The 23,517-nt window shown below is 39.0% G+C and overlaps 3 protein-coding genes and 1 non-coding gene across 4 annotated transcripts; 3 read left to right on the forward strand and 1 right to left on the reverse strand.

Annotated features, from left to right (window-relative positions):
* Positions 1-5,551, forward strand: LOC112276933 (dolichyl-diphosphooligosaccharide--protein glycosyltransferase 48 kDa subunit). The gene is made up of 14 exons (XM_024508753.3): positions 1-255; positions 1,062-1,172; positions 1,459-1,595; positions 1,696-1,821; positions 2,136-2,189; positions 2,637-2,750; positions 3,072-3,127; positions 3,296-3,337; positions 3,690-3,765; positions 3,996-4,067; positions 4,205-4,330; positions 4,532-4,636; positions 4,881-4,964; positions 5,252-5,551. The coding sequence occupies exons 1-14, from the start codon at positions 81-83 to the stop codon at positions 5,297-5,299; spliced, it is 1,326 nt and encodes a 441-aa protein (XP_024364521.1). The 5' UTR covers positions 1-80; the 3' UTR covers positions 5,300-5,551.
* A 3,939-nt stretch (positions 5,552-9,490) lies between these two features.
* LOC112276735 (uncharacterized) lies at positions 9,491-16,368 on the reverse strand. Its single transcript, XM_024508362.3, has 13 exons — positions 16,081-16,368; positions 15,611-15,738; positions 15,446-15,508; positions 14,926-15,047; positions 14,551-14,663; positions 13,464-14,295; positions 12,757-13,087; positions 12,071-12,480; positions 11,356-11,577; positions 11,088-11,183; positions 10,564-10,758; positions 10,261-10,374; positions 9,491-10,044 (listed from the first exon to the last, which is right to left on the reverse strand). The coding sequence occupies exons 1-13, from the start codon at positions 16,188-16,190 to the stop codon at positions 9,784-9,786; spliced, it is 2,997 nt and encodes a 998-aa protein (XP_024364130.1). The 5' UTR covers positions 16,191-16,368; the 3' UTR covers positions 9,491-9,783.
* A 251-nt stretch (positions 16,369-16,619) lies between these two features.
* On the forward strand, positions 16,620-21,731 carry LOC112276386 (uncharacterized). Its single transcript, XM_024507662.3, has 12 exons — positions 16,620-17,000; positions 17,547-17,657; positions 17,807-17,890; positions 18,383-18,436; positions 18,656-18,801; positions 19,139-19,286; positions 19,645-19,782; positions 20,142-20,213; positions 20,495-20,568; positions 20,808-20,949; positions 21,118-21,196; positions 21,460-21,731. Exons 1-12 carry the CDS (start codon positions 16,857-16,859, stop codon positions 21,558-21,560), a joined length of 1,293 nt encoding a protein of 430 aa, XP_024363430.1. The 5' UTR covers positions 16,620-16,856; the 3' UTR covers positions 21,561-21,731.
* Positions 21,732-22,420: 689 nt separating this feature from the next.
* LOC112277072 (U6 spliceosomal RNA) lies at positions 22,421-22,523 on the forward strand. Its single transcript, XR_002968252.1, has one exon. It is a non-coding gene; the product is annotated as a U6 spliceosomal RNA (small nuclear RNA).
* Positions 22,524-23,517: the final 994 nt, after the last annotated feature.

A 23,517-nucleotide genomic window follows, 5' to 3' on the forward strand; every position in this document is an offset into this window, starting at 1 on the left:
TGGGGATCGCAGGCAGGCAGCAGCATCGGCTTCACCTCGGGGGCCATTACCGCAGTAGTAGCAGTACTGAGCCAGCAACAATGGCGTCGTCGTCGTCGAGCTGGACGCAGACGCTTCTCGTTTTCTTCTTCTTCGCGCTGCCGATGCTCTGCACCAGCTTCAACCCAGACAGTCCCTCCGACCGTCGCGTGCTCGTCCTCGTCGACGACCTTGCGATCAAGTCTTCGCACTCCACCTACTTGCAGTCGCTCACTGGTAAGTCACCTCTTCTCACGCATCGCGATCGGTTTACGTGCCCCGATTGTCTCGATCTTCGTTCCTTTGAAGTGTAGCTCACCGAGTCGATGCGCATACTTGGTAACCTAGTTTTGACTGGTTTTGAGGTGGATTATTTTGTCTTTAGGATGCTTTTACTGGATTCGTAGTCTTGCTCAGGGGTTTGGTGAGTGACGAATAGCATTCTGGTTTCGAGGCAATGGTCATTGAGTGTTTGCTGATTTTGGGTTGCAATAGTTTAGTGGTCTGGTTTTAAGATTTGTTTGTAGATTTTTGGTTTTGCTTCGTTTTTCTCTTTTCTTTTCTGGTACGAGTTGCATCACTTGTACCGTGTTTGTGATCAGTGGTGATTGGTTTATGGTATTTGTCGGTAGAATTCAGTTCTCAAATTTCCTTCGAGTCGGAATTACTAGGAAGTTCCTATGAATTTTACAATGTAGCAAGAGCGTTGACATGGAAAGTTTGCTGAATTGATTTTTGGCTACCATCGCTGCTCCCATGAAATCTGGGTGTCAGTCAAATATATTTAAGTTGGATGAAGCATTGCGTGAAGTGGATGGATACTTGCTGGTGACGGAGTATTTGTATCCAAACATGTCAATGCGCGAATCTTGTGATAGTCGTAGACATGTTCAAGCGGGTAATGTTTTTCCTAAGGTACATTGTATTTCATTAGCTTTGAATCAAGTAGCAAGGGGCAACTGCCCGATGCAGCGTATAGTCGGTGTGAGCTTGCTCGTACGAGGAAATATGCTTTGCTAATCAATTTTGGTTATCTTGTGCAGACAGAGGTTATGAGCTTGACGTCAAGTTGGCGACTGACCCAAAGTTGACTCTTCAGTCATATGGATCGTACCATTACGATGCTCTCATTTTGTTTGCTCCCAAAGTCGAAAGTACGTGCATTTAAAAATAGTTTTTATCGACATCGCGTCTTAGTCTAGAGTCATCCTCAATTTCAGAGTGTCGAATCTTGCCTCCAGTTAGTCCAATTGCTAACTCTATTTCCAGTGATCATATCACTCAGTGTACCGTTCCAATTTTACATATCCACACTAGTAGTTTTGAATTGTTATTTTTTACGTTTTATGTTTTTACCATAGAATTTTCTTTTTCTTTTTTCTTTTGAAAATAAAATTTTAGTGTACATCATTAAATCTGTATTTGTCGTCTATTGTTCAGGTTTGGGTGGAAATCTCGACGCCGCCGCAATTTCTGACTTTGTGGACTCCGGTCACGACTTAATCCTAGCAGCTGATGAAACAACCTCAGATACGATTAGGGAAATCGCTTCCGACTGTGGTGTTGATTTTGATGAGGTATTACAGTACATTCCGTCACTTTATTTGAAGGTGGAGAAATATTGGTATTGGTAGTTTCCAAGACTTGTGAGTAACAAGCGCTTGTTGAATTGTGCAGTTCGAAAAGGCCGTTGTGATCGATCATGTCAAGTACGCAATCACCCCGCTTGGGGATGATCACTCCCTTATTGCAGCTGACAATCTGATAGACTCTACAGTGATTCTGGGATCACAGGGGATCAAGGTGCATTATCATAGCATATGATGTGTGTAGATTTTAATTTTCATCCACGAATTTGTCTGTGGCTTAGTGTATGTGCGTGCTAAAGTTTACACCTATAATTTCGGACTCTGATAGAGGACGTTTCAGTTTTGAGTAACGTATCCTTTAAATTCATTTCATCAAAGTTTGTGGACACATTTTGCAGGCAAACCTACCCAGATGGGCCTATTTACTAGATTTATACCCATGAAAATTACTTAATCGATGTATCTTAGAAGTTGCTTCACTATGCACATCCATCGTCATCACATGCCTGATTAAAATTTGTTTTTCAGGAACCCATTTTATACCGCGGTCTTGGACACATTGTAAACCCAACAAGCGAGCTGGTATTTCTTTTCCCGCTTATGTACAATTTTTCTGATCAGCCTGGCCTTTTCATAATCTTTTTTACATAGCACAGTAGTTCTAATCAATGGAGACTTTATGAATCTATTCCGTGTGGATATGTTGTGATTATTGGGTATATTCCATATACTGATGTACTGGTCAGTACCATCTGGTTAACGTTGTTGAGGTAGTGTTTAGTTTCGAAGTTCCGGAGTTTTTAAATGAATTTTAAAAAATGCATCTATGGCGCAGGTCAAGTACTGATACGGTGAATAAATGCTAGATGAAATACCTCATATTTCCTCTTACAATGTCAAGTGACACGGTTTATTTCGGCCGTATTGTTCAGTGGTCACAATTGTCATATACATTTTATTTTATAATAGTTACAAGCATATGTCCGATCTACAGTATAGCGCTTAAACGTCTAGTTCTGAATTTTTCAGGGTATAAAAGTTCTTTCTGCGTCTCCATCTGCTTATTCTGGGAGAGTTGGTGCTGAGATTACAGACTTACCTAACGTCAGTGGCGCTTCTATGGCCCTAGTCTCTGTAGTTCAGGTAAAGACTCAACATATGAGCTGTTAATTTATTGCCACAGTCATTTCTTCGATCCCAATCGTTTCTGCGTGTAATCTATTAGAACCACTTTTATACTTCAGCTAACTTTCAGTAGGCTCTGAACTGTGCTTTTGATTTTCTTCCTATGCTTGTAATTCTGTGTTGTGTGAACAGTTTTGTTTCTGTTTATCTTTTTATTGTGTGTGGTTCTTGTTCGGTTATGATGACGAACTTCTGTGTTAAGGATAAGTTGAAATAGGTTGAATCCTTTTTACCATAGGATAGGTACTTATTTCATAACATGCCACTTCACATATGCAGGCTAGGAACAATGCCCGCATTATGATCTCTGGCTCTTTGGAGCTCTTCAGCAATCAGTGAGTCTTGTGCTCCTTGTTTCATTATTCCTTGTCACATACTTCTACCCAGAATTCAGTTTTGATCACAATACGTGGTTTAGTTCCTGCCTTTAATTCACAGTGGTTATCCGGCACGTTTCTTCGTTTTTAATTATGTTTGTAATTGAAAATTGGGTTTTGATGCAGGTTTTTTGAATCCTCTGTACAACAGTCCGGAAGCGACGATAAGTAAGCAATGTTGATCTAATATATTTACTTAATTAAATAATCGAATTTTATTTCTGAATCTTCTGGTGTGTTACATTGTTGAACTACTCTTAACCAATTCCTGTATAGTTCGTGGTGGCAAAATAATTCTCATTCGTTAGTATCTTTATCCGGGTACTGAAGTTTATTCTGACATCTTGAAGTCGTTAGTCATACATCTGTTTCGTTTGTGAGCGTGTTGTGTATGACTCGGTAAACAATCTAATAATCTGTCTCATCTGTCGTAAGTGGAAAATATCTTAAGTCTTTTAATTTTTGGGTATAGATCCTTTTAGTAAATTGAATGATATGTGACGTATGCTTGATTGAATAGGTTTGAGAAGTCTGGTAACCAGCAGTTTGCAGTAGAACTTACGAAGTGGACATTACATGAGAGAGGCCATCTTAAGGTATGTACATTAGAAGTCTTACTTCACAAGAAGGACTGGCTTTACATCTTGAGCCTTTGGTGGCAGATGAAGGATCGTCACTGTTTCTGATCTACTTACAATTTACACTATCAGTGGCTTTCAGTTTTCGTATAGCAGCGATAAGTTGACTGTATTTGTGATCATTTACTATTATTATCTGAACGAGCACTGCTGATAAGCTTGTGTGATGGTTTGGGATTTTGGGACAGACTTCGAATGTGCATCACCACAAGATTGGAGAGACCAATGAGCCTGCTATGTATCGGATTGCTGATAATGCTGTATGTTCATGATTTATTTATGCTTTATAGCTGGTTTCAGAGGCTCAACTTCCGTCTTTTGTTTTATATGTCCCCTTCTCCTTCGACCTTCATGTATTATGGCCCGACCTCATGTTTTCCATTGTCCGTGACCGCAGAGGTACTCCCTTGGGATCCAGGAATGGAATGGCAAGGACTGGCAGCCATATCAAGCTGATGACGTGCAACTGCAATTTTACATGATGAGTCCATATGTTCTAAAAACTCTTTCTCACGACGGCAAGGTACTGATTTCTTTTCTAGGCGAGTTTCTTTCCTTCATGTTTGAAAATTTTAGGTGTCAAGATCGAGCACTCGGTGGATCAGTCGTTTCCTTTTTTGAGTTTTCTGTTGCCTTTAATATTGGTATCCGTCTGTATGGAACTGATGGGAGTTGTAATTTAAAACCAACTCTTATGCTCGTTTTGAATTATTCAATGCCGCAGGGGTTGTATTTCACAGAATTCCAAGTTCCAGACGTGTATGGCGTTTTCCAGTTCAAGGTTGAGTACAATCGGCTGGGTTACACAACCCTCAACTTGGCAAAACAGGTGCGCAAACCCTTCTACTTTCCACGGACAATTATCAGATGTTCAAATTTTATGAGAATAGAGAAGTGTGTTTCCAGTTTAAGTGGCGTGTTTTGTTAAGTCTAGTGACAAACTAAGAGTGTGGTTAAGTTCATAGCTTTGAACAGTAGTAGTCCTCATTCTTTGACATCTAGAGGAAAATTTAAGTCAATGGAAGAGCATAGGTTCAAAATTGGTGTTCATGACCATTTGCTTTTTCTCACAGATTCCAGTAAGACCGTTTCGGCATGATGAGTATGAGCGATTCATTCCAGCTGCTTTTCCTTACTATGGAGCTTCCTTCTCGACGGTATGTTGCCTAAAGAATTTCATTTTAGATTTTGTTTACTCGTAAAGGGCTGTTTGAATCTTTGGTTGCAATTATGTCACTTGCAGAAGTTGCCATCATCGATATCAAAGTGTAGTAAGTGTTAATGTTGAACAACTGTTGAAACTTCACTATCCATCTAACAGCTCAGCTACTTAACCTCGTTACCAAGCCTGGTTGATAGAAATCTCATCACGGATTTAAGAATGAAGTTCAGTCTAGCACAAGATTTGGGTTATGATCTCTTCCCTTGTTGGTGGTGTGTGCAGATGATTGCTTTCTTTGTATTTGGGATTGTCTTTTTGTACCACAAGTAAGAGGATTCCGTACAACTGTAGCTTCAACCCAATTCTCTTCGCCTGATGTGTCATCATTAAGGTTATCTTTTGCGTATGGGGAGCATTATCAAGGAGAATCCAGAGTAGTAGTACCGGTCTGAATCTCTGAAACTCAGCTAATGAAGACCTTTGAGTGTGCCAGTGGCATTCATTTTGATAGCAAATCTTGGTAGATTTTACTCAGGTCTGTGCAGTTCCAATCTTAATCTAATGAATCATTTTATCAGGAAATTGCTCGAGTTCAGTTTATGAGCCAAAATTGGTTACCTTGTCACCAAGTGTTCTAGAACCGATCTGAATCACCAAAATATCCCTTAGTAGACGATGCGTAGTTGGGAGAACTTGCTACGTGTCTTCAATTGTTATCATACAAACCGTCTTGCAAGTACTGAATTCAATGCAAATTGATAAGCTAGAGTCCCGAATTAGTCATTAAAAGAGATATTTTAATGTTTCTTGACGAAGATATCACTGACCTAGCATGATTCTTTCTTATTCCCATTTACTTGAATTTAGTTAAATAACGTTGGCAAGTAATATAGTCATTGTCTGTGATGCATATATGCCAACGTAGCATTAAAATAATTTCTATATTTAATTGTAATTAATTTGAAAAGCACTGTTGGTTTTTATCAATTGTTATTTTACATGCACAAAACAAATATTGCTTATTGGCCAATACTGCATGCAATAGTCGAACACCATGCATGTGTATTTATTTGATTAATATAATTCAAAAATATTGAAAACGTGTGTAATGTTTTTAAGAATATTTTAAAGGTTATAATACTTTTAGGTAGTGCCACATATCCATTGTTAATGTGTTATTGTTGCCAACAATTTGATAAATAAATTTTGTAGAATAAGTTTGATAAGGTCAATATCAATATTATCTTGATAGTAGTATCTCCAATATTCCATTATGATTGACTCTATATTTTACACCATAAATTATATCTAAGAACCATTGCTTTTTTGAATGCACAAAGCATTAAGAGATACAAATGTGGCATAAGATAACAACTTGATTAAAAAAATTCATATATACATTTTTTATTACTAATGACTTAATGATTATGTGGACATTAATAACTTATCAAAAGATTAGATTAGAAAAGAAAAAAAGAAAAAAAGAAATATGAACATTAACTATTCTTGTATTACATTTGGCTAACAAGTTGCACCAAATAATCATTGTTCATGAAATTTGGCATGTGTTAATGCTATTATAGACAATCTACTTGATCAAAAAGTTAATATTTTTTTTTTGTAGATTGATTGTTGTAAGACTTTCCTATTTCAAATTCCTATAGATTGTATTGGCATCTTTACCACATTTATTCTAATTGAGAGGACTAATAGTGATAAAAAACACAACCTTATCACACCAATTTTTTAAAAAACATTTGTTCTTATCTCAAGTTTTTGGAGTAGTAATATAAATATTTGATTGATATGCATGAATTGTATCTTGTGCTATTAAAACATATACAACTTAATAAACTTGATAATTGGAGTATAAATGACAATGTGACAAATTATTAATTTTCTTAAAGAATTGTCATTGTAAAATCAAGAAACAAATGCAATTATTGCACACTAATATGAATTATAAAATGGATTGGCATCAAAATTGATCATTTATAATTAACGATTTTATACCATATTAATTTTTTTACTTTGATACAATATTCTCTTTTTTTTTGAAAATCTTTCTAAAACTTTATTTCTATATTATTCAATAACAAGTCTTCATGATGATAGCCCATGATATCTTTATACTTTGAAATTGTGTGTGACTTTTCGCAAACAAAACTTGTTATAAGTTAAAGACTAGTTTTGGTTTTAAGCTTGATCAATCTTTAAGTAAAAGATAGATATTTGTAGCTCCTCTTGCCTATATTTTTGAGTTGCTTTGCACTCTCAAAATCTTTATAATATTGTTAATTTAATTTCTAGAATACGAGAGAGATATAAGGCATTGATTCTATTTCCTATTTTTTTCCTCTAAGTATTCAATGCAATCATTTTGTGCCAAATGAGCCAAATATAGATTGATTTTTTATTTTTATTTTTTATAGATCTAGTCTTGTCATATAATGTTCTCTATTTGATTTTAAATATTAGGATTAAGACATCTCGTCCTATAACTATTTAGATCAAGGTTAAAAGTATGCTATTATGTAGTGTGTATGTTATTTATTTATTTATTTATTTTTTCACATTATACTTCCAAAGAGAAAAATCTTTTGCTAATAAGAAGTTTTTGAGAGTGAATTATATAAGATTATTTTTGGACTTTCTTCAATCAAGTAATTTGTATCAGCAAGGAACTTAAAGAATGTGTCTTCCTTCAAAATATTAGCTTAACAAGCAAAGTGAATGCATTAGATTATAATACAATAATATAAGATAATTTACCATCTTTATATCCTACCTTGTTATTTAGAATCTAAAATAAATAATTTTGCTAATTTGGATTGATGAGATGGTAGAAGCTAATCTATTTGTTATATATAAAATATATTGGACCTTGTTAGAGATAGGCTATCTATTGTTGGATTATTTTTATTAATTGTAAATTCCTATCTATAGACATTTGTGTTTTAATGATTGAATGTGGTTGAGCCTATAATCTAATCAAATTTATTTTTGGATTTTCTTGTTTGTAAGTCTTTAAAATGATGGATTCCAACCTTGTATAAATGAATATTACCTCACTAGAGATGGTGGTGCCCATGAGGTTGTCTCGAGCTTCATTCCAAAGAAAAAATTTTAAAATTGAATAGAAGCTATTAAAAGGTATATATTTCAAGTTCTTTGTTAGTGTATTTGAAGCATTGTATTTGTATCTCATCTATGTCTCGGGATTTGTATAATACAATGAGGTAGACTTGATGATTTAATGTAGATAGAATGTTTACTAATTTATTCCTTTCAATATTTGTGTGAGTGAAAATCTATGGTAGATGAGGTTGAGGATTGATTTTTTTTTGAGAATAATGACTTTTTACATCTACAAGGTAGACAATGCTTTAAGTATTGTTTCCAAGTTGAAGATGCTATATCCACTAATTTGGATGCATTGACTATTAATTTTCTAATGTATTGAAAATTTGGTATTTATTTCTTTATTTTCCTATGAGAAATCACATGCTACTTTTTAAATCTTGCACATATATTTGATGCTTCTACTCCAAACCATCATAAAACAAACTATTGATGTTAAAATGACATAGTTTACCATCACAATTTTACATGTTAGGTTTTGTAGATCACCAATATTTTGGTTTTTGTTTTACATTTTGTATAAAAAAGCTACTAATATTTAATGTTGTTATTTCTAAAATTATATTTAAGTGTATTAGAATCATCTTCTTTCAAGAGCACATTAAGTTGTTTGGCTAGTGAGGAACCTATAACTTTTAACTTTTAATTCATGTAGAAGTTTATTTATTTATTATTTTTAATTAAGATAATCCAAGTGAGGATTTTAGCTGAGTTTACAGTATAACTAGAGTCAAAGAGATCAAAATCTTGTGATTCTTTGTGCATTATTCATAACCGTACTGAAGTTTTGCAAAATTTTATTAGTTAAGACTTTTGCGCTATTTTCTGAATACTAATAACAATGAAGTATCCCTTTCCTACAATCTATCCCAATTTTTCAGATTGATCCATTCTTAATTTTAGGTTTGTAAAGCATTGCTCAAATGCTCCCACAAATCCAACTATTATTGCAAATTGTTCTAGGGCGCCGCTGTCTCTACTCAGAGCCCTATGGCTAGATCAACTCCGTTCAGTATTCTGTGCACTATTATTCCAATTATTAATGGAAATGGAATAATTTGTGTAATACCAACACTACTATGTAAAGTCACAGATCAAAACTAACAAGTGGGGTAATGTATGCTTGCATAGGATAGACCACAATTCCATTTTTAACTTGAAAATTATTTGGGAGACACACAAGCTAAAAGAAGTTAAAAATCAGTAAATCACATGGATTTACTGGAAGTAAATCACAAGCATATATGAAGACTTGAGACATACTTTAAACCGCAAAGCCTTTGCACACAAAAAGATTGAATTACAAATAATCAGCTGCTTGGGACAAGAAGTGCAGAAATAGCAGATTGGCTTGGATGCATTTACGTGACCCCAACTTGGTGAAATTCAAAAGAACAAATGAGGAGTGTATTGATAGCGTCTATATTGGAATTGACATAGGCTGGTCAGGGTGTGCTGATAAATCCTGCCGATCAGTGCCGAGCACCACTACTTCTCCCTCACTCGATATTGTCACATGCCGCGAACCTCAGCTTCCAAGCAAACAATCCGAGTAAGTAAATGGATCGATTAACGATAGCGTGCTGAAGCCTAAAAACCATCTGAAAATTTAAAACTCACGCACCATCCATAGGACCAAATCTAGCATCTTAAGGATTGACGGTGCTGCTGCTTTACTTCCATTTCTCAGCTAATTCCCTCCGCTCTGATAGCACATATGTTACTATGATGGACAAAAATAACACAACAATGGTAACAAGAAGTAGTGCATAGCTGAAGTCTTCTGTCAACGAATCATAGATTTTGGAGGGTGCGGTGTGTGTGTAGAATAAGTCGAGGCCGTAGGCAAAGACAAGGGAGGTGGATTCCAATCTTGCAGGAATAGTTAGCAGACCCCGCAAACCTTCCACTTGATAGGAATGGGTCAGATAGCTCTGCGAAAACACGATTTGAAGATATTAGCAACCAGAAAAAGAGAATCTGGCCTTACAAATCGGAATCTCAATGGATGTACATTTAGTGCCAGGTATGGAATAATTTGTGTAATACCAACACTACTATGTTGAGTCACAGACCTGATCGTTACAAAGCTTAACAACCAAGAGGTGATTCCTCCATACTCACAAATGAAGTGGTAAAAGCACATATACCTGAGGGGAAATGGGTATAGAATCAGTAAGAGGAAGGATGCCCTCCTCTTGCTCAGCAGGTGTTGGAGTTAGAGTCCTCCGAGGATCGAAAAGCCTCTTGTCCAGAGCGAGTACCTGGGCACAGAAAGTGAACAGTAGCTTTCTTTGTTTATTAACGATCCAAATACCACCACAAAATATCACACATTAATGTCCCACGGGGTTAGAAGTTGAGATTCGTGACGATGCGATTTAAACCAAAGAAACTTTTCACTAAGCAGCACAGTTAAAACTCAAAGAAAAACATATCAAAGCCTCACAGACCTGATCGTTAACAGTGCCCAGCAACAGCTGCTTGGCGGTGATCCCCTTCGCAGTGGATGTAACAGTCATGGTCTTTACCGTAAAGGTGAAAAAGTAACTCTGCTGCTTCACTTCCAAGTTTACAGGTGAGTATGACGAGATGGGAACACTGCTATTGTGCTGACCCAGCATCAGCTGAATCACACCCTTGTCAGGCTGCACAATACATTAGAAAGGAGTAAATGTTAGTTAGCCATGATGTGCAAAGCCAAGTTGGAGTTGGAAAATTTGCTGACGTTTATATGTATCAATAGCGATGTAACATTTACAGATCTAACATAGCGACTGTACACGCACGCCCAGCATAGAAAGTTGCTCAGTTCTTGACTTGCTTAGAGGTCATCCAATTTTATCATTGCAAACAATTATCAAATCCCCTGGTGAGCACATTGGATAAACTCGTACTTTCTTCACTAATCTAATAGAAAGATATCACATTTATCTAAAACGTAAATTCAGAAAAGGATTAAGGATGACATCCATACCAATCGAGACTGGTCATAAATCTCTAGAACAGACATTTCATATCGATGTTGTCGAAGATTGAAGTAGTGGTAGACTACCCAATTCTCACTCAAAACCTGAAAACAGCATTTTCAGTGATTTAAAACATTTAATAGACTCCACAAGATTCTAACACCTGGATTTCGACATCAGGCATAGGGTATTATTTCCAAAAATATATTTTCCTATCTCGTTCTTTGAGATAATCCTTATCAGCAACAAGTACAAACAAGGCGATTAGTAACTTACGGCATGCACAGGGCCTTGCATATTGGGGTGAGAGACACGGTGTAAGATTCTTCCAGTAACAGTGTCGACAAGATACACAACCAATGTTTTCTCCTCAGGACTAACAGCGCCAACCTGGCTTTTGTCTTTTGGAGCAACAGTCGCTACAAAAACCAGGTTCTTATTGAGATACTTAAATAATATATCTCGATTCGACAAAACCTTAGTTTGAGTGTGAGTGACCTGCATGGTTAGATAGTAAGATATTAACATTAGTAACAAAAACACTGAAAAAGGGAAAATTAAATAAAGAAAGAAAGAAAGAAAAGAAAAGAAAGGAAAAAAAAGCCAACGTTGCTTCGATTTCTCACACATACCAATGGATCAGTAAATGAAGATGAGTGAACTTTATACGTTTCAAACTAAGGTTAGACAGCCAGTATCAGTATCAGTAGCAGCTCTCCTTTGTCCGGCAGGGAGACAAAGATTATGCCAGCATCAATCTTCAGCCACCTTGAAATTCAGTTCAGTGAACTAGAGAGTACAGGCCCAAAGGAGAGAAAGAGAGGAGAGAGAGAGAAAGAGAGGTACACTGTGTTGTAGCTGGCTGTTAAAACTACGACAAAATTTGTTACCTTCAACCTCCAGCTCCACATAACGGCTTGCATTCATTGGCTAATGCGTGCTACTTTAAACCCTAGACAGTCAGTATCAGTAGCAGCTTTTGGATACTTACCTCGTCCGATTTTCTTGTCACAACAGTAGTGATGGATTCAGTCTCTGCTGGGAACACGATTGACCAAAGTTTCCGGCTCTCAAAAACGTAGCCTTCCTTGATGTTTCCAGTACTTGGGTCAACCAAGTCAAGTAACCCATACCCATGCATTTTCTGATCCGCCTTGTCTACCTCATAAAAGTAGGCATTTTCCTTATATTTCAAGAACAATGCTAAGCTTTCCTCTGTTGCAGGAAAGAGATGTGCCCTTTTTCGGTTGTCAATCAGAAGGTGAAGTCTCTGTTCTGAGGAATCAGTTACAGGTGTTGTGACCACTTGAGTGACAGAGTAGCTGAGTTTGACAGACTGCAATTCCGTACCCTTATGAACATCTATCCATGAGAGAGCACCTTTGACATCATATCCAGGATCTACAAAACGAACGCAACCAATCTTCAGTTCACGGAGAACGACAGAAGAAGCTATGTAAGTAGGTACAAGAAATCAGATATGCGTTGATACAGACAAATCGTAAAATCATGCAAACTTACTCGGCGAAGACTCAAGACCGCTTACTAGAATAAAGAACCTGATAACAAGGGAGCAAGCATCTATGGAAAAAATGAAAATAAAAATAAAGACAAGAATACAAGTGAAGCTAGAAATGGAAGCACTGATAACTAAGAATCTGAATGAATCAAAGTTACCTGCTTGAGCTAAAATGAGCACAACAGGATTTTCATCCAGAGCATGCTGATGGGGGACCTGCCACTGGAAAATTTTGAGTGGCGAGAAGCGTGGGTTGCCATAGCTAGCGCGTAGGGAGGGGACTAAAAGGGACCAGACCACGTGACCATCCCCGGTGTGTAGAGCAGAAATTTTTCCTGCCTTGGTAAGAACCACAAGAAGCTTACGGAAGCCGTTGTGATCCCGTGTGTGCTTGGTCTTGTCAGCCTGGTTTAATCTGGCTCTCTGAACAGCAGCCAACTCGTCTGGGGTTGCAAGAAATAGGGTAGCCTTCATCTTCATTATATGACCCTGCCACATTATGTAAGCAACTTTCATTCGTTATGTGATTATCAAATGAAACTCGATCAGAAGGTTCAGACAATTGAATACCATAAATCAGGTTCTCATATGCTTCACTATTCACCTTGTCATAATTCACAAAGCTCAACGAGAGAGCTGCTGGAGAGATCCCAATATTGATCCAAAAATTGATCCAAAAAATTCTTTCACAATACTTTGTGAAGAAAATTAGGAGAATACACTACACCCAATTATTTACTCGAAACTAAACCCACCTTAAACGTGTGCAAAACGAACTCAAATACTCTGTCATGTAGCACAGTGATCAATGACAAAAAAAAAAGGTTTAAACAACAGGCATTCAGTATTCTTTCAAGAAAGCTACCTTTAGCCATTCCGCCAAATCGTGTTCCACCTCAGCTACCGAGACACCATCTTTCTCGAGTGGAAGTTCAGCAGGACTGGCATCCACAATAGACGCCAAACCATCCTCCCTTGTCCAAACGACCTCTCCTTGTTGAAGAAGAGATAAAGAATCGTCTTCTCCAACAACCAATGCTCGAAACCCATGTGAACGATCAGTTCGCACATACGCATTCAAGAATGCCTTTTGAATGAAACCCCTGTGACTAGGTAATTTAACTGTCTCCTTCTGGACTTCATCAGAGAAATCATTGCCCTTCACTCGTAGGTTAAACACATTCTGTGCACTCCCTTCTTCCGAAAACTCAACAATGGCAGTCGCATATTTGTCATCCAAAACACTCAAGCTATCACTTACAGCGACAGCACCTGTCAAACGTTCCACTAGAGAAAGTTTTCCAGTGGTTGGGTCCACCTTGAGGATAACAGTTTGATCGTCGGAGGACAGGGAAATGACACCCTCCAAATTTGTACTAAGTAGCTTCAAACTAGTACCAGGGTTGGTGAGGATGCTGCTCACTGGAGTCTCCACCACAATCAACTCCTTGTGGGAATTAATGAGTGCAACAACCAAACTCTCGGCATCTGACTGAAGGGCTACAGCATAATCGCTGGTGACATGAAGATGCTCAGTGGAAAGCATTGAAGAGAGTTCAGCTGACTTAAGATCGCTCAAATCGCCTGTCTTTAAGTCTATCTCGACTAGCGCTACCCCCATAATACCAAAGAAACCAAGCCCATAAGCTTTCCCCTCCTCTGGTGCTAAAACCACTTTTTCAATAAATATGTTCTTGCTGCAAAATAAAGCAAATGAGGCTTGTAAAACCGCCAAGAACATTATGTGAATTCTTAATATTTAGTTTGAAAAAGCATCTTCACAAAGGCAAGAAGTCCTGAAGTGCTTCGAAACCTCTATAAAGACAAGCCTTCCACAGTTCAGAAAGAAAACACAATACTCAAAATCAACTCAAGAGATCAACTTCTAATTTCAAAAATTGATCATCAACACCATGAAGGATGGTCAATTACAACTTGTTGGTTACTTGTACCTGCCAGCAGCATCCACTCGCCAAAGTGTGGCGCCATCAGCTCCTGAAATCGCAGTTAAAATGCTGCCACTATAGACAAATAAGTCGTTGACTTTGTCACCATCAATATCAACCTGCGATTGTGTGATGGCACAAAATAAATAAAAATGAGGAGTTGTATGCCGCAATATGAGCAAGATCTACTCGTTGTGGCTATTCAAATAACTATTTATAAGCCGTAATCCTAAACCCTAAACCTCGACTGCTAAAAATAGAGTGAACGAAACCTAATTGGAAGAACTGCATGACAGAACACATACCGGGTGAGATTTCTAGGATTAAGTGCACTCATGAGACGAACTCGCAAGAGAACAAGAAGGGTTGCAAGGTGCATACCGGGAGCTTAATCAAGCCCAAATTAAATCCTTGAAAGGCTTGTATTCTGGTTTCCCAAATTAGAGCACCATCAGGCAAGTGCCAGGCTCTCACAGTGTTCCCTTTTGACAATGTTAACACATCTGATAGCAATAGAATTCGAAAAGCAATAAGTTAACCAAGAAGAAAACAATGGTGAATATGATTTAAGCAAAGAGTGAGAAGCATGTTGGACAACAGGAGACCCAACTTTTTCATGCCCAATTCTGTTTCGAATACACCATAGTACCCTTCCAGTTGAGAATCATAAGCCGGAAGCCTGATTCTAAACTTCAATATTTGATCTGCTGTATGGAGTTATCTAAACCACAATGTGTATTTCGTTAAGAGGTGTGTTCAGTATGTATGATCCAATTTTAGCCCTTGCTGCTAGATAAATTTGGGTTCATGGAAAGACGACTGCAAATTAACGTAACACAAAGAACATCCCACAAACAACTATAGTAAAACAATATCCTATTCAGAGAATTCATGTGCTTACATTTTCCCATGGAAATCTCAAGTGCATCAATGTTGTCCGTTTCACCAAGCACATGCCTCCAATCTGCAGAGTCACAAACACGAATTCTTCATTATTCTATAATGTTCATCACATACAACACCATCTGCAGCACACGGAAAGGAATAGGGCAACAATAAAACGTACAGATGTCACCGGTGCGGAGATTGAGGGACGCTATGGCATTCTGCTCCGTTGCCACCACCACGCGTTTCCGCCCCGTCCCTTGAGTCTGGAACACCGCATGCTTCACGCGCCCAATATACTGCTGGTGCCTGCACACAAGCATCACCGTGAGCTCTCCATTCCCAAGTTTCAAATCATTTGCCGCAACCCTAATTTTAATATATAAATCGCTGGGGTTATGAACGAAAGCCACGCTCATAACCCCAGCGAAACCACTACGTTCAGCTCCACTCAAAGACACGGATCATTCCACCACGAACACTCCAAAATCAACATCGTGAACCGATCGCGCACTCTTACTCGAAGGTGAAGAAAAAACCAATGAAAAATCCATCATAGCCCTTGCAAATTCCTCGACCGGAAAAAAAAAACTCACGATTAATCTTCTCCAAATCATTAAAAATTCCAAACAAGCCATTACAACGTCGTACCAGTCTCGCACACCGACTTGATCTTCGTAAAGAGCGAGGCAAGTCGATGAGAGACAAGCGACCACAACAAACAACTGACACAATGATGCACGCAGCCTCGGAGACGCCATGGCCGCCTCAAGGCGCCTTCCCTCTGAAGCTACTCAAATGAGCAACGCAACGATGAGATAAACGCTCGCTTCACAAAAGGCGCTCATGTACAGAAGTTCGCGATTCCTCACAAGGAATCGGCCATCGCCAGCCTCCGTTCAACAACAAACCACCGTTCGGCCGAGCATGCGCATCCTGTCGCACAAAAGAGACGACGACGACGATGACGACGAATATCGTCCTTCGTCCTTAAACGAGAAGTTTCTTTAGTCAACTGGTTTTCTTTCGTTCATAACCGAGAAGTCTCCATATTCGACGATTGTCCTTCCTTTTTCGACGAGAAGATCTACTCGTCGACGATATCGGGAATTCGTCAATAATTTTGAACGATCTTCAGTTCCTCGACGATGATCAGTCGTTAGCCTAAAGAGGTCGTCTCGCACAATTCGAGGGCTTCTCGATCATCGCTGAGGCGAGTTTTTGTATCGCGAAGTAATAGAAGTGGGTCCGGTTGTGAGAGGAGTGGCAGTGTTCTCGATAGGGAGCTGTGCTATGCAGCTACAGATGCAAGTGTAGAGTCAGAAGAAGTCCTTCTCGAAATTTGTCTCTCTGTTTTTTTCTTTTTTCAGCTTGATTTTTCGTGACCTAAACGGTGCAGGTAGGTTGAGGTTTTGAGGGAAGTAAGGATGCTGAGTTCCGGGGAGACGGCCGCTCTTCTGGCCGTTCTAGGGGACGAGCGATCGCTCGAGAGCCATGTCTCGGCGTTTAGGATCACCTTCAAGCGCCATCAGCACTTCAAGGCGTGCTGTTGCTTAATTATGCTCCTTGAGGTTCGTTGGAGTCCTTCTATGCACACCCTGCGGGTTGTTTCACTTGAATTTCTCGTTTATAGGTTGATTTTTGTAATGTGAATCGTTACTTGCTTGCACTCTATCATTTAGTTCTACGCCTTAAGTGACTTGGTTTAGTGCGTTAAAATTTTGCTTCTGGTGCTTTTAGGAGGGTAATCACGATCGGTACTATTTTATTTCTTTCGGTCTGTAATGTTTGGATAAAAAAAATGAAATGCTGGCTTATACAAGGTTACCTTCAAGTCATGAACCCTGAAGAATCAGTGCAGTAAAATGTCACGTCGCCTGTGGTGGGAATCTCGGTGACATAGTCTTTGAATTCATTGATGCAGCATCAACACGATGACTTTACAACATTAAGTGTACTGATCCTAGCGCGATTCTGCCAGTACTGGAAGTTGAAGTTGGCAAAGATGTGATGTAGGGTTTAAGAAGACATGTAGACAATGTAAAGATCGAAAATGTACCCATGTTTTCAAAGTTATTTTCTGACGAGCGTAACTATGATTTGGAACTCATTTGCAGGATCGACGACTTTTAAAGCAGACATATCGCCTGGCAGCCTTTTACATTCTGTTTGAGTTGTACCGCTGCGAGCAGTCAAGTACCAACCCCTTCTTGTCATTCCTTATTGATGTAAGTGCTCGACATGCCTCAGTTTGCTAATTGTCAATCTTTATCAGCCCACAAATACTTTCGGAAATAGTCGGAAGAAACCAATAGAGGTTGTTTAGTTTCAAATTATTGTATCTTGTTTTCACGACTGCTTCGTACCCTTGGTGCAGGCAGCCTCCAATGAGGCCGCAGATAAAGTGGAATGTGCATTCTTACAAATTCTTCTGCAGTCCCTCAATAGCAACAACAAAGAAGTAAGAACTCGTCCAATTCAATGCTTTGGATCTCCTTCAGGTCTAGAATTGTTTCAGACATTAGTTAAAGTGAATCAAAACTGTTAACGAAATTTTTTAGGTTCTTGTCGTTGCTTCTTACTTCCTCTCCTCTTCAAGTCGATTTGCACGAGGTTAACTTTGAAGTTGTGATACTTAACTTAGGATGAAGCATTTCGCCGTCTCTTATTTTGATAGTTCGTGGTGCGCCAAGCTGCATGTCCTACTTGGCTTAGCTTGGTGTAGGTCATGATTTTATAAAGTTTTGTTGCTGGCAGTCTTAGGGTGAACGCAGGCTATAAGTTTTACTTTTCTTATGTTTTGTATCATTTTTCCACTCTGCTTCGATGCTCATATAATTACTTTGAAATTAGTGCTTAGCCGATAGGGCACTTCTTGATTCATTTTAAGTGAAGGTTGATGTAGGTCTAGTCATAATCAAATTCTATGGGCTTCATTGTGGTTCTGTTGCAGCTTTCAATGAAATCAGCCAATGAATTTATTTCAACTTTCGACCCTGCAGTTCATGTATGATCCTTCTTCTGAAAATTTTATCTAAGAAGTCTTATGTTTCTTCTTACATTTGAAGTAGTTTGTGCTTAGCTTAAACTGATTAAACTGAAAGCATTTGAGCTGTCGTGGTCTATAGCAGCCCTATTTCTACATACAGTTGTATTTTTCCATTGGATTGTCTATGGTTTGCGGTGCAATGATAGTTTGCAACTGTATGTCGTGGATTTTCACCAGAAACTTCTAAGTGCTGAGACATTGAAAACAAGATATGCTGATAAGCTTCCACCTGAGCCCCGGATGAGCTGTTTCACAAAGGCATCCATCAGCAATGTAATTCTCGATCCAGATGTACCACTGGGCTATAATGTGAAATCACCTGAGTAAGTAAACCAAAATTCGCAGGATATGAAGAAGAACGTGAATCTTCAACCTTGTCTGACAGTTTGTTATTTCAACTAGTATAAAGGACCTTTTCATTTAGATTTTGTTCATTGGATCTGTGGGTCCTATTGGCGTTTAAATTTCATGGTCCTTATTGTGTTTCATGAAATTTTGTAAAAATATCGATCGCACAAGCTTGGCGTTCAAGACAGCATTTTGCAAGTTTGAAGTGTTACCTATTTTTCACGTTACTGTAGACTGACTTTTAGGTTTCCTCTCCAGCATCTTCATAGGATACAAGTGGCTTGACTTGCACATGTGTGCCTCTGATTACAGACATGGTGTGCCAGGAGGTCTGTCACAGCTTGGGGCCGGGAATAGAGAAGCTGCGGCTGCTGCGCTGATACAGGCTTCCTCATTGAACGGACTGGAGCCTCCGTGGGTGCGCCCTGCTCCACCAAGGCTTCCGGTTCAGCAAGGAGAGGTATGCACTTAAACTTCAAGCTACTCTCACAGCAGAATCTGTCATTTACTCACAGATCTTTTAGAGAATACAAGGCTTACATTACTACATAAACCGTTCCTTCTAGTATTGTTGATTAGATTGTTGTCATATCCAAGTGGATCAAATCGTTGTCAAGTACGTGTCTGATTTTGAATCGACAGTTCGTCTTCTGAAAAGGATCCGTTTAATTGAAATGAAATCATAAATCTTCTTAGTTCAAATGGTTCAACGGATTATCTTTTACTACATCGGGTGGACATGGTTCGGAACATTTCAACATCTTGAGCCAGACGTAATGCTTACGATCTTATCGCCTGTTCACAACGTTTGCTTGCAGATGGTTTGGCTGATTCCAGACACTCAACATGAGCTTTTTTGGGATAATGGGATGTGTGCGGACACCAGCCGTGGTGCTGCTATCCGAGAGCAGATAAATCGTGCTTTGAAAGGCGCGCTAGATGCTGCGCAGCAAAAGGTCCCTTTTCTCCCTTGACCGTATTTTGTTTTTGTTATTTGTAAAACCTGTAAGTAGTTCGCAATTATGTCACATCTTTTTCTGTGTAACTTTTGTGAATCGAAAGGACTAAGTTGCCTCTCTGTTGACCTGGCACTTATATGCAGGTTTGTTGAAAGGCTGTTTTTAAGAATTTGTGTTTTATGACCCCAATTGCCATATCCACTGTTGATGTTCTTTTCACGTCGACAATTTAGAAGTCTTTTTCTTACTTCTGATTCCTCCTGTAGCGTCCAGTTCTGGCTGAGTAGAACATCAATGAAAAGTTGGGGAAGGCACGTAGTTGAGATTACTTACAGAAGTTACCGTTTCTGTAACAGAAATTTGTAATGGAGCTGGAAGCTGATCCTAAACTCGTATATCACTGTGGATTGACTCCACGACGGTTGCCTGTATGTCCCTAACTTTCTCCTAGGAATGAATGCTTCGTCAAAAAGCTCGTTTTCAAGCTTGCAATAGATCCTGATATCTATCAAAATACAGAAACATGACAACCAGTGACCATGCCTTTGTGTTGCGTCTTTATTACAAATTCTCTAGATCCTGGAAAACATTATACAGTGCGCCACATTAGTCACTGATTGGTGACGTGGTTAATTTCTGCATGATGAAGTTCAATCAGCTTGTGTTGTCAAGCTTTGCCTTTCTTGACAGTTGGTTGTGTTCTTTGCAGGAACTTGTGAACAATAGTCCATTCATTGCGGTTGAAGTTTTGCTCAAGCTGATGAACTCAAACCAGATCACAGAGTAAGTAAATTATGTGATTTTATACTTGAAATCTTGAACCTTCTTCACTAGATGTGAATACAATACAATGCTCGGTAGGAGTGTCCATGTACCTACTGGAATTTCTTGCATTTTTGAAGAAGACGAAGTTGAATGTCCCGGTGATTTTTGTCCTGCAGAACGTGACGTGGATTGAAATGGAAAATCTTTTTTTTTGTCATTCCGTTGTTTTCTTACTGAGGGGAGTGAGTTGCTTGCAGTTATTTAAAGATGCTGGTAAATATGGATATAAGTCTTCATTCCATGGAAGTTGTGAACCGCCTCACTTCAACTGTCGATCTTCCTACAGAGTTCGTTCATATGTACATCTCTAATTGTATATCATCCTGTGAAAATATCAAGGTGCGTCCTTTCTCACTCAAGTTTTTTAAGTGTAGCATTACAGTCTAATTCTCTCTCTCTCTCACTCTCGCTCTCTCTATCTATTTATCTATCTATCTATGTGTATATATATGTGTGTGTGTTTGTGTTTTCGTTCTTGGCACAGCCTAACACCAATGTGTTATTCAGGACAAGTACTTGCAAAACCGTCTGGTCCGACTGGTTTGTGTCTTCCTGCAAAGCTTGATTCGAAACAAGATAATTAACGGTATGTTTGTTCTGGTTGCTGTATTGTGCTGACATCTATGAAGGTTTTCATGTAAAATTTTATTTGAAATTTATGAAGTCGTACTGGTGACTGTGAGAGGGCCGAGATTGCACCCGACCATCGTAGCAAGTCATTGCCATTGATCAAGTTTTGTATTTCATAGACTTCGCCGCTTGTTTCGTATGTTATTTGAGGGTACTAGTTGTTGAGATTGCTTATTATTGCGGTCTTACTGACCTCAATTTTTATTGTGGTTATTGCAGTGCAAGACTTGTTTATAGAAGTCCAGGCTTTTTGCATCAATTTTTCACAGATACGAGAAGCTGCTACTTTATTCCGACTTCTGAAGTCACTTGAGTGCTGACAGTAGATTTCACCTCTCGGCTGCCTACGCTGGATCCTTTAGGTAGAGTGGCAAAGATTGATTTTGAAGGGTTGTCACACCCTGACGATTATGTAAAGTATTGGTAGATGTGATGTCAGGCTTCATGTGGACCCCATTCAATACATCTGCTTCAGTCACTTCTCTCCTCAATTTATCTACATTATTTCCGTTGAAATCTCTAAATGTCTCTCTTTTAATGTTTTCGTTAGCTTGAAGTCTTGCTATCATGTAATGCTCGATTATCAGTATCCAAGAGTAGGAACTGAAGCGTCAGCCGTTGTTACCCTATTAGACAAACTGGTCTCTCATACCGATCATTTCTAAATTCTAATCAGCTTGTCCAGACTTACGCTGTGTCTTGACAATTGAATTCGCTGTTGTATGTAATTGTTTATCTGAAAGCGTTTCTCCATTGTTCTGTCTGTAAATTCACATCTTCCCTGCTTTAGTACTAAACCTTCATCTGGACCAGATGTTGGGTCTAAAATTTAGGCTAATAGTCATGAATTACTGATTTTTTTAGATACACTTGTGAGATTGGGCACTTTTCAAGGAAGGTACATGTGTCCTTTCACTGTACATCTAAGTGGATCAGACCACAACAAATTTCAGTGCCTCACTGGCTGCCTACACGGTTCCAGATTATGGTTCTACTAGGCGACCGGCAGGAACGGTGGTGATGGAAGGAGATGTTACACGAGTCATTCAGCAGTAATGGCGTCCGTCTAGCCACAGCACGAGATACGCATCAAGGCCAACATTGTAGAGAAAGGAACCCATACAGTTTGTTGGCCTTCATTTGATCATGTACAGATACTCCTTGCAACCTATCCAACGTCGTCTCTTCGGAGACATCTGATAAAATTGGAACGATACAGAGAAGATTAGCATGGCCCCTGCGCAAGGATGACACGCACAAATCGAGAGATGGTCCAAATTTTTTATATCTCTGGCACGTCAATTCTTACCATTAACAATATTTCGTATGGTCTTTTTTCCAGCGCGAACTTTGCAGTATATTAGCCTAATCCTCCATGTAATTGTTGAAGTTTGTCACAAATATATGAGCCTTATCAAGTCCCCGAATACTGTATAACCATTATTTTAATTACATATATATGAGCCTTATCAAGTCCCCGAATACTGTATAACCATTATTTTAATTTTAGATTATGCATCTTTTCGAACAACCCGCGTACTAATACTAGCTGCACATAGGATCGCAATCTTAAGTCCACCCCTGCTAGCTTCGCATTCTAACAACAAACCACATGCTTTGCAAGCCAGATTCTGCTCTCATCCCACCGAAGGCGAATTACACTGCAGCTTCGAAACCAGGCAAGCTCCGACCAATCTAAAGGCACCCCTATTTCTTTCTTCCCCACAACAGCGCATCCTAGCCCCACCTCTAGAGCTTGTGCTTCATTTTCTTTGTTTTTTGGTTTGTTTTGTTTTGTTTTGTTCTTTTTTCAACCTTCGGAAGAGAAGCGCCTGGAAACCGGAGGCTGCATTCTGCCAGTTTTCAGGAAGATTGAGTCCAATCAACACCATGAGCTGCACCAATATAGATATACATATACATATTAAAGAAAAATGCCTCCCCAGCACTCGAATGCAGTGGCAGTGGGGATTTCTACAGCAGCCATGGCCTGGATTCGGCACTTGATGGGTGATAAAGGGAGGAAGAAGAAGAAGACGAAAGGTGAAGACGAAGAAGAGTCTGAAGGGGGTACTACTGCACGTTGAGCCGCATCACATCATAGCCAGCAGCCATCGAGTGGACGATGCAGAGATAAGAAGAGTAGAGGCAGGTAAAGGAAAAAGAAGTCCCTGAACCCATCTGTTTAAGTCCCCCCCCCTCCCTCTTCGGACCACCTCTCACCAGAACGAGGCAGTTAGTAAGCTTAGCTCCCACAGCGGCTGCTCTGTACACAAC

Source organism: Physcomitrium patens, chromosome 24 (assembly GCF_059467195.1).
Source record: "Physcomitrium patens ecotype Gransden chromosome 24, ASM5946719v1, whole genome shotgun sequence".
Lineage (NCBI taxonomy): Eukaryota > Viridiplantae > Streptophyta > Bryopsida > Funariales > Funariaceae > Physcomitrium > Physcomitrium patens.

What these genes read in the sequence shown, in the direction of transcription:
- LOC112276933 (XM_024508753.3), top strand. Translation starts at nt 81, where the DNA reads ATGGCGTCGTCGTCGTCGAGCTGGACGCAGACGCTTCTCGTTTTCTTC. An exon ending in CTACTTGCAGTCGCTCACTG is followed by an intron (nt 256 to 1,061) that starts GTAAGTCACCTC and finishes TATCTTGTGCAG; the next exon opens with ACAGAGGTTATGAGCTTGAC. An exon ending in CCCTAGTCTCTGTAGTTCAG is followed by an intron (nt 2,751 to 3,071) that starts GTAAAGACTCAA and finishes TCACATATGCAG; the next exon opens with GCTAGGAACAATGCCCGCAT.
- LOC112276735 (XM_024508362.3), bottom strand. Translation starts at nt 16,190, where the DNA reads ATGGCGTCTCCGAGGCTGCGTGCATCATTGTGTCAGTTGTTTGTTGTG. An exon ending in TGAGATTTCCATGGGAAAAT is followed by an intron (nt 15,048 to 15,445) that starts GTAAGCACATGA and finishes TATTGCTATCAG; the next exon opens with ATGTGTTAACATTGTCAAAA. An exon ending in TGCAAGGCCCTGTGCATGCC is followed by an intron (nt 11,184 to 11,355) that starts GTAAGTTACTAA and finishes TGCTGTTTTCAG; the next exon opens with GTTTTGAGTGAGAATTGGGT.
- LOC112276386 (XM_024507662.3), top strand. Translation starts at nt 16,857, where the DNA reads ATGCTGAGTTCCGGGGAGACGGCCGCTCTTCTGGCCGTTCTAGGGGAC. An exon ending in TCAATAGCAACAACAAAGAA is followed by an intron (nt 17,891 to 18,382) that starts GTAAGAACTCGT and finishes GTTCTGTTGCAG; the next exon opens with CTTTCAATGAAATCAGCCAA. An exon ending in CTTTCGACCCTGCAGTTCAT is followed by an intron (nt 18,437 to 18,655) that starts GTATGATCCTTC and finishes GATTTTCACCAG; the next exon opens with AAACTTCTAAGTGCTGAGAC.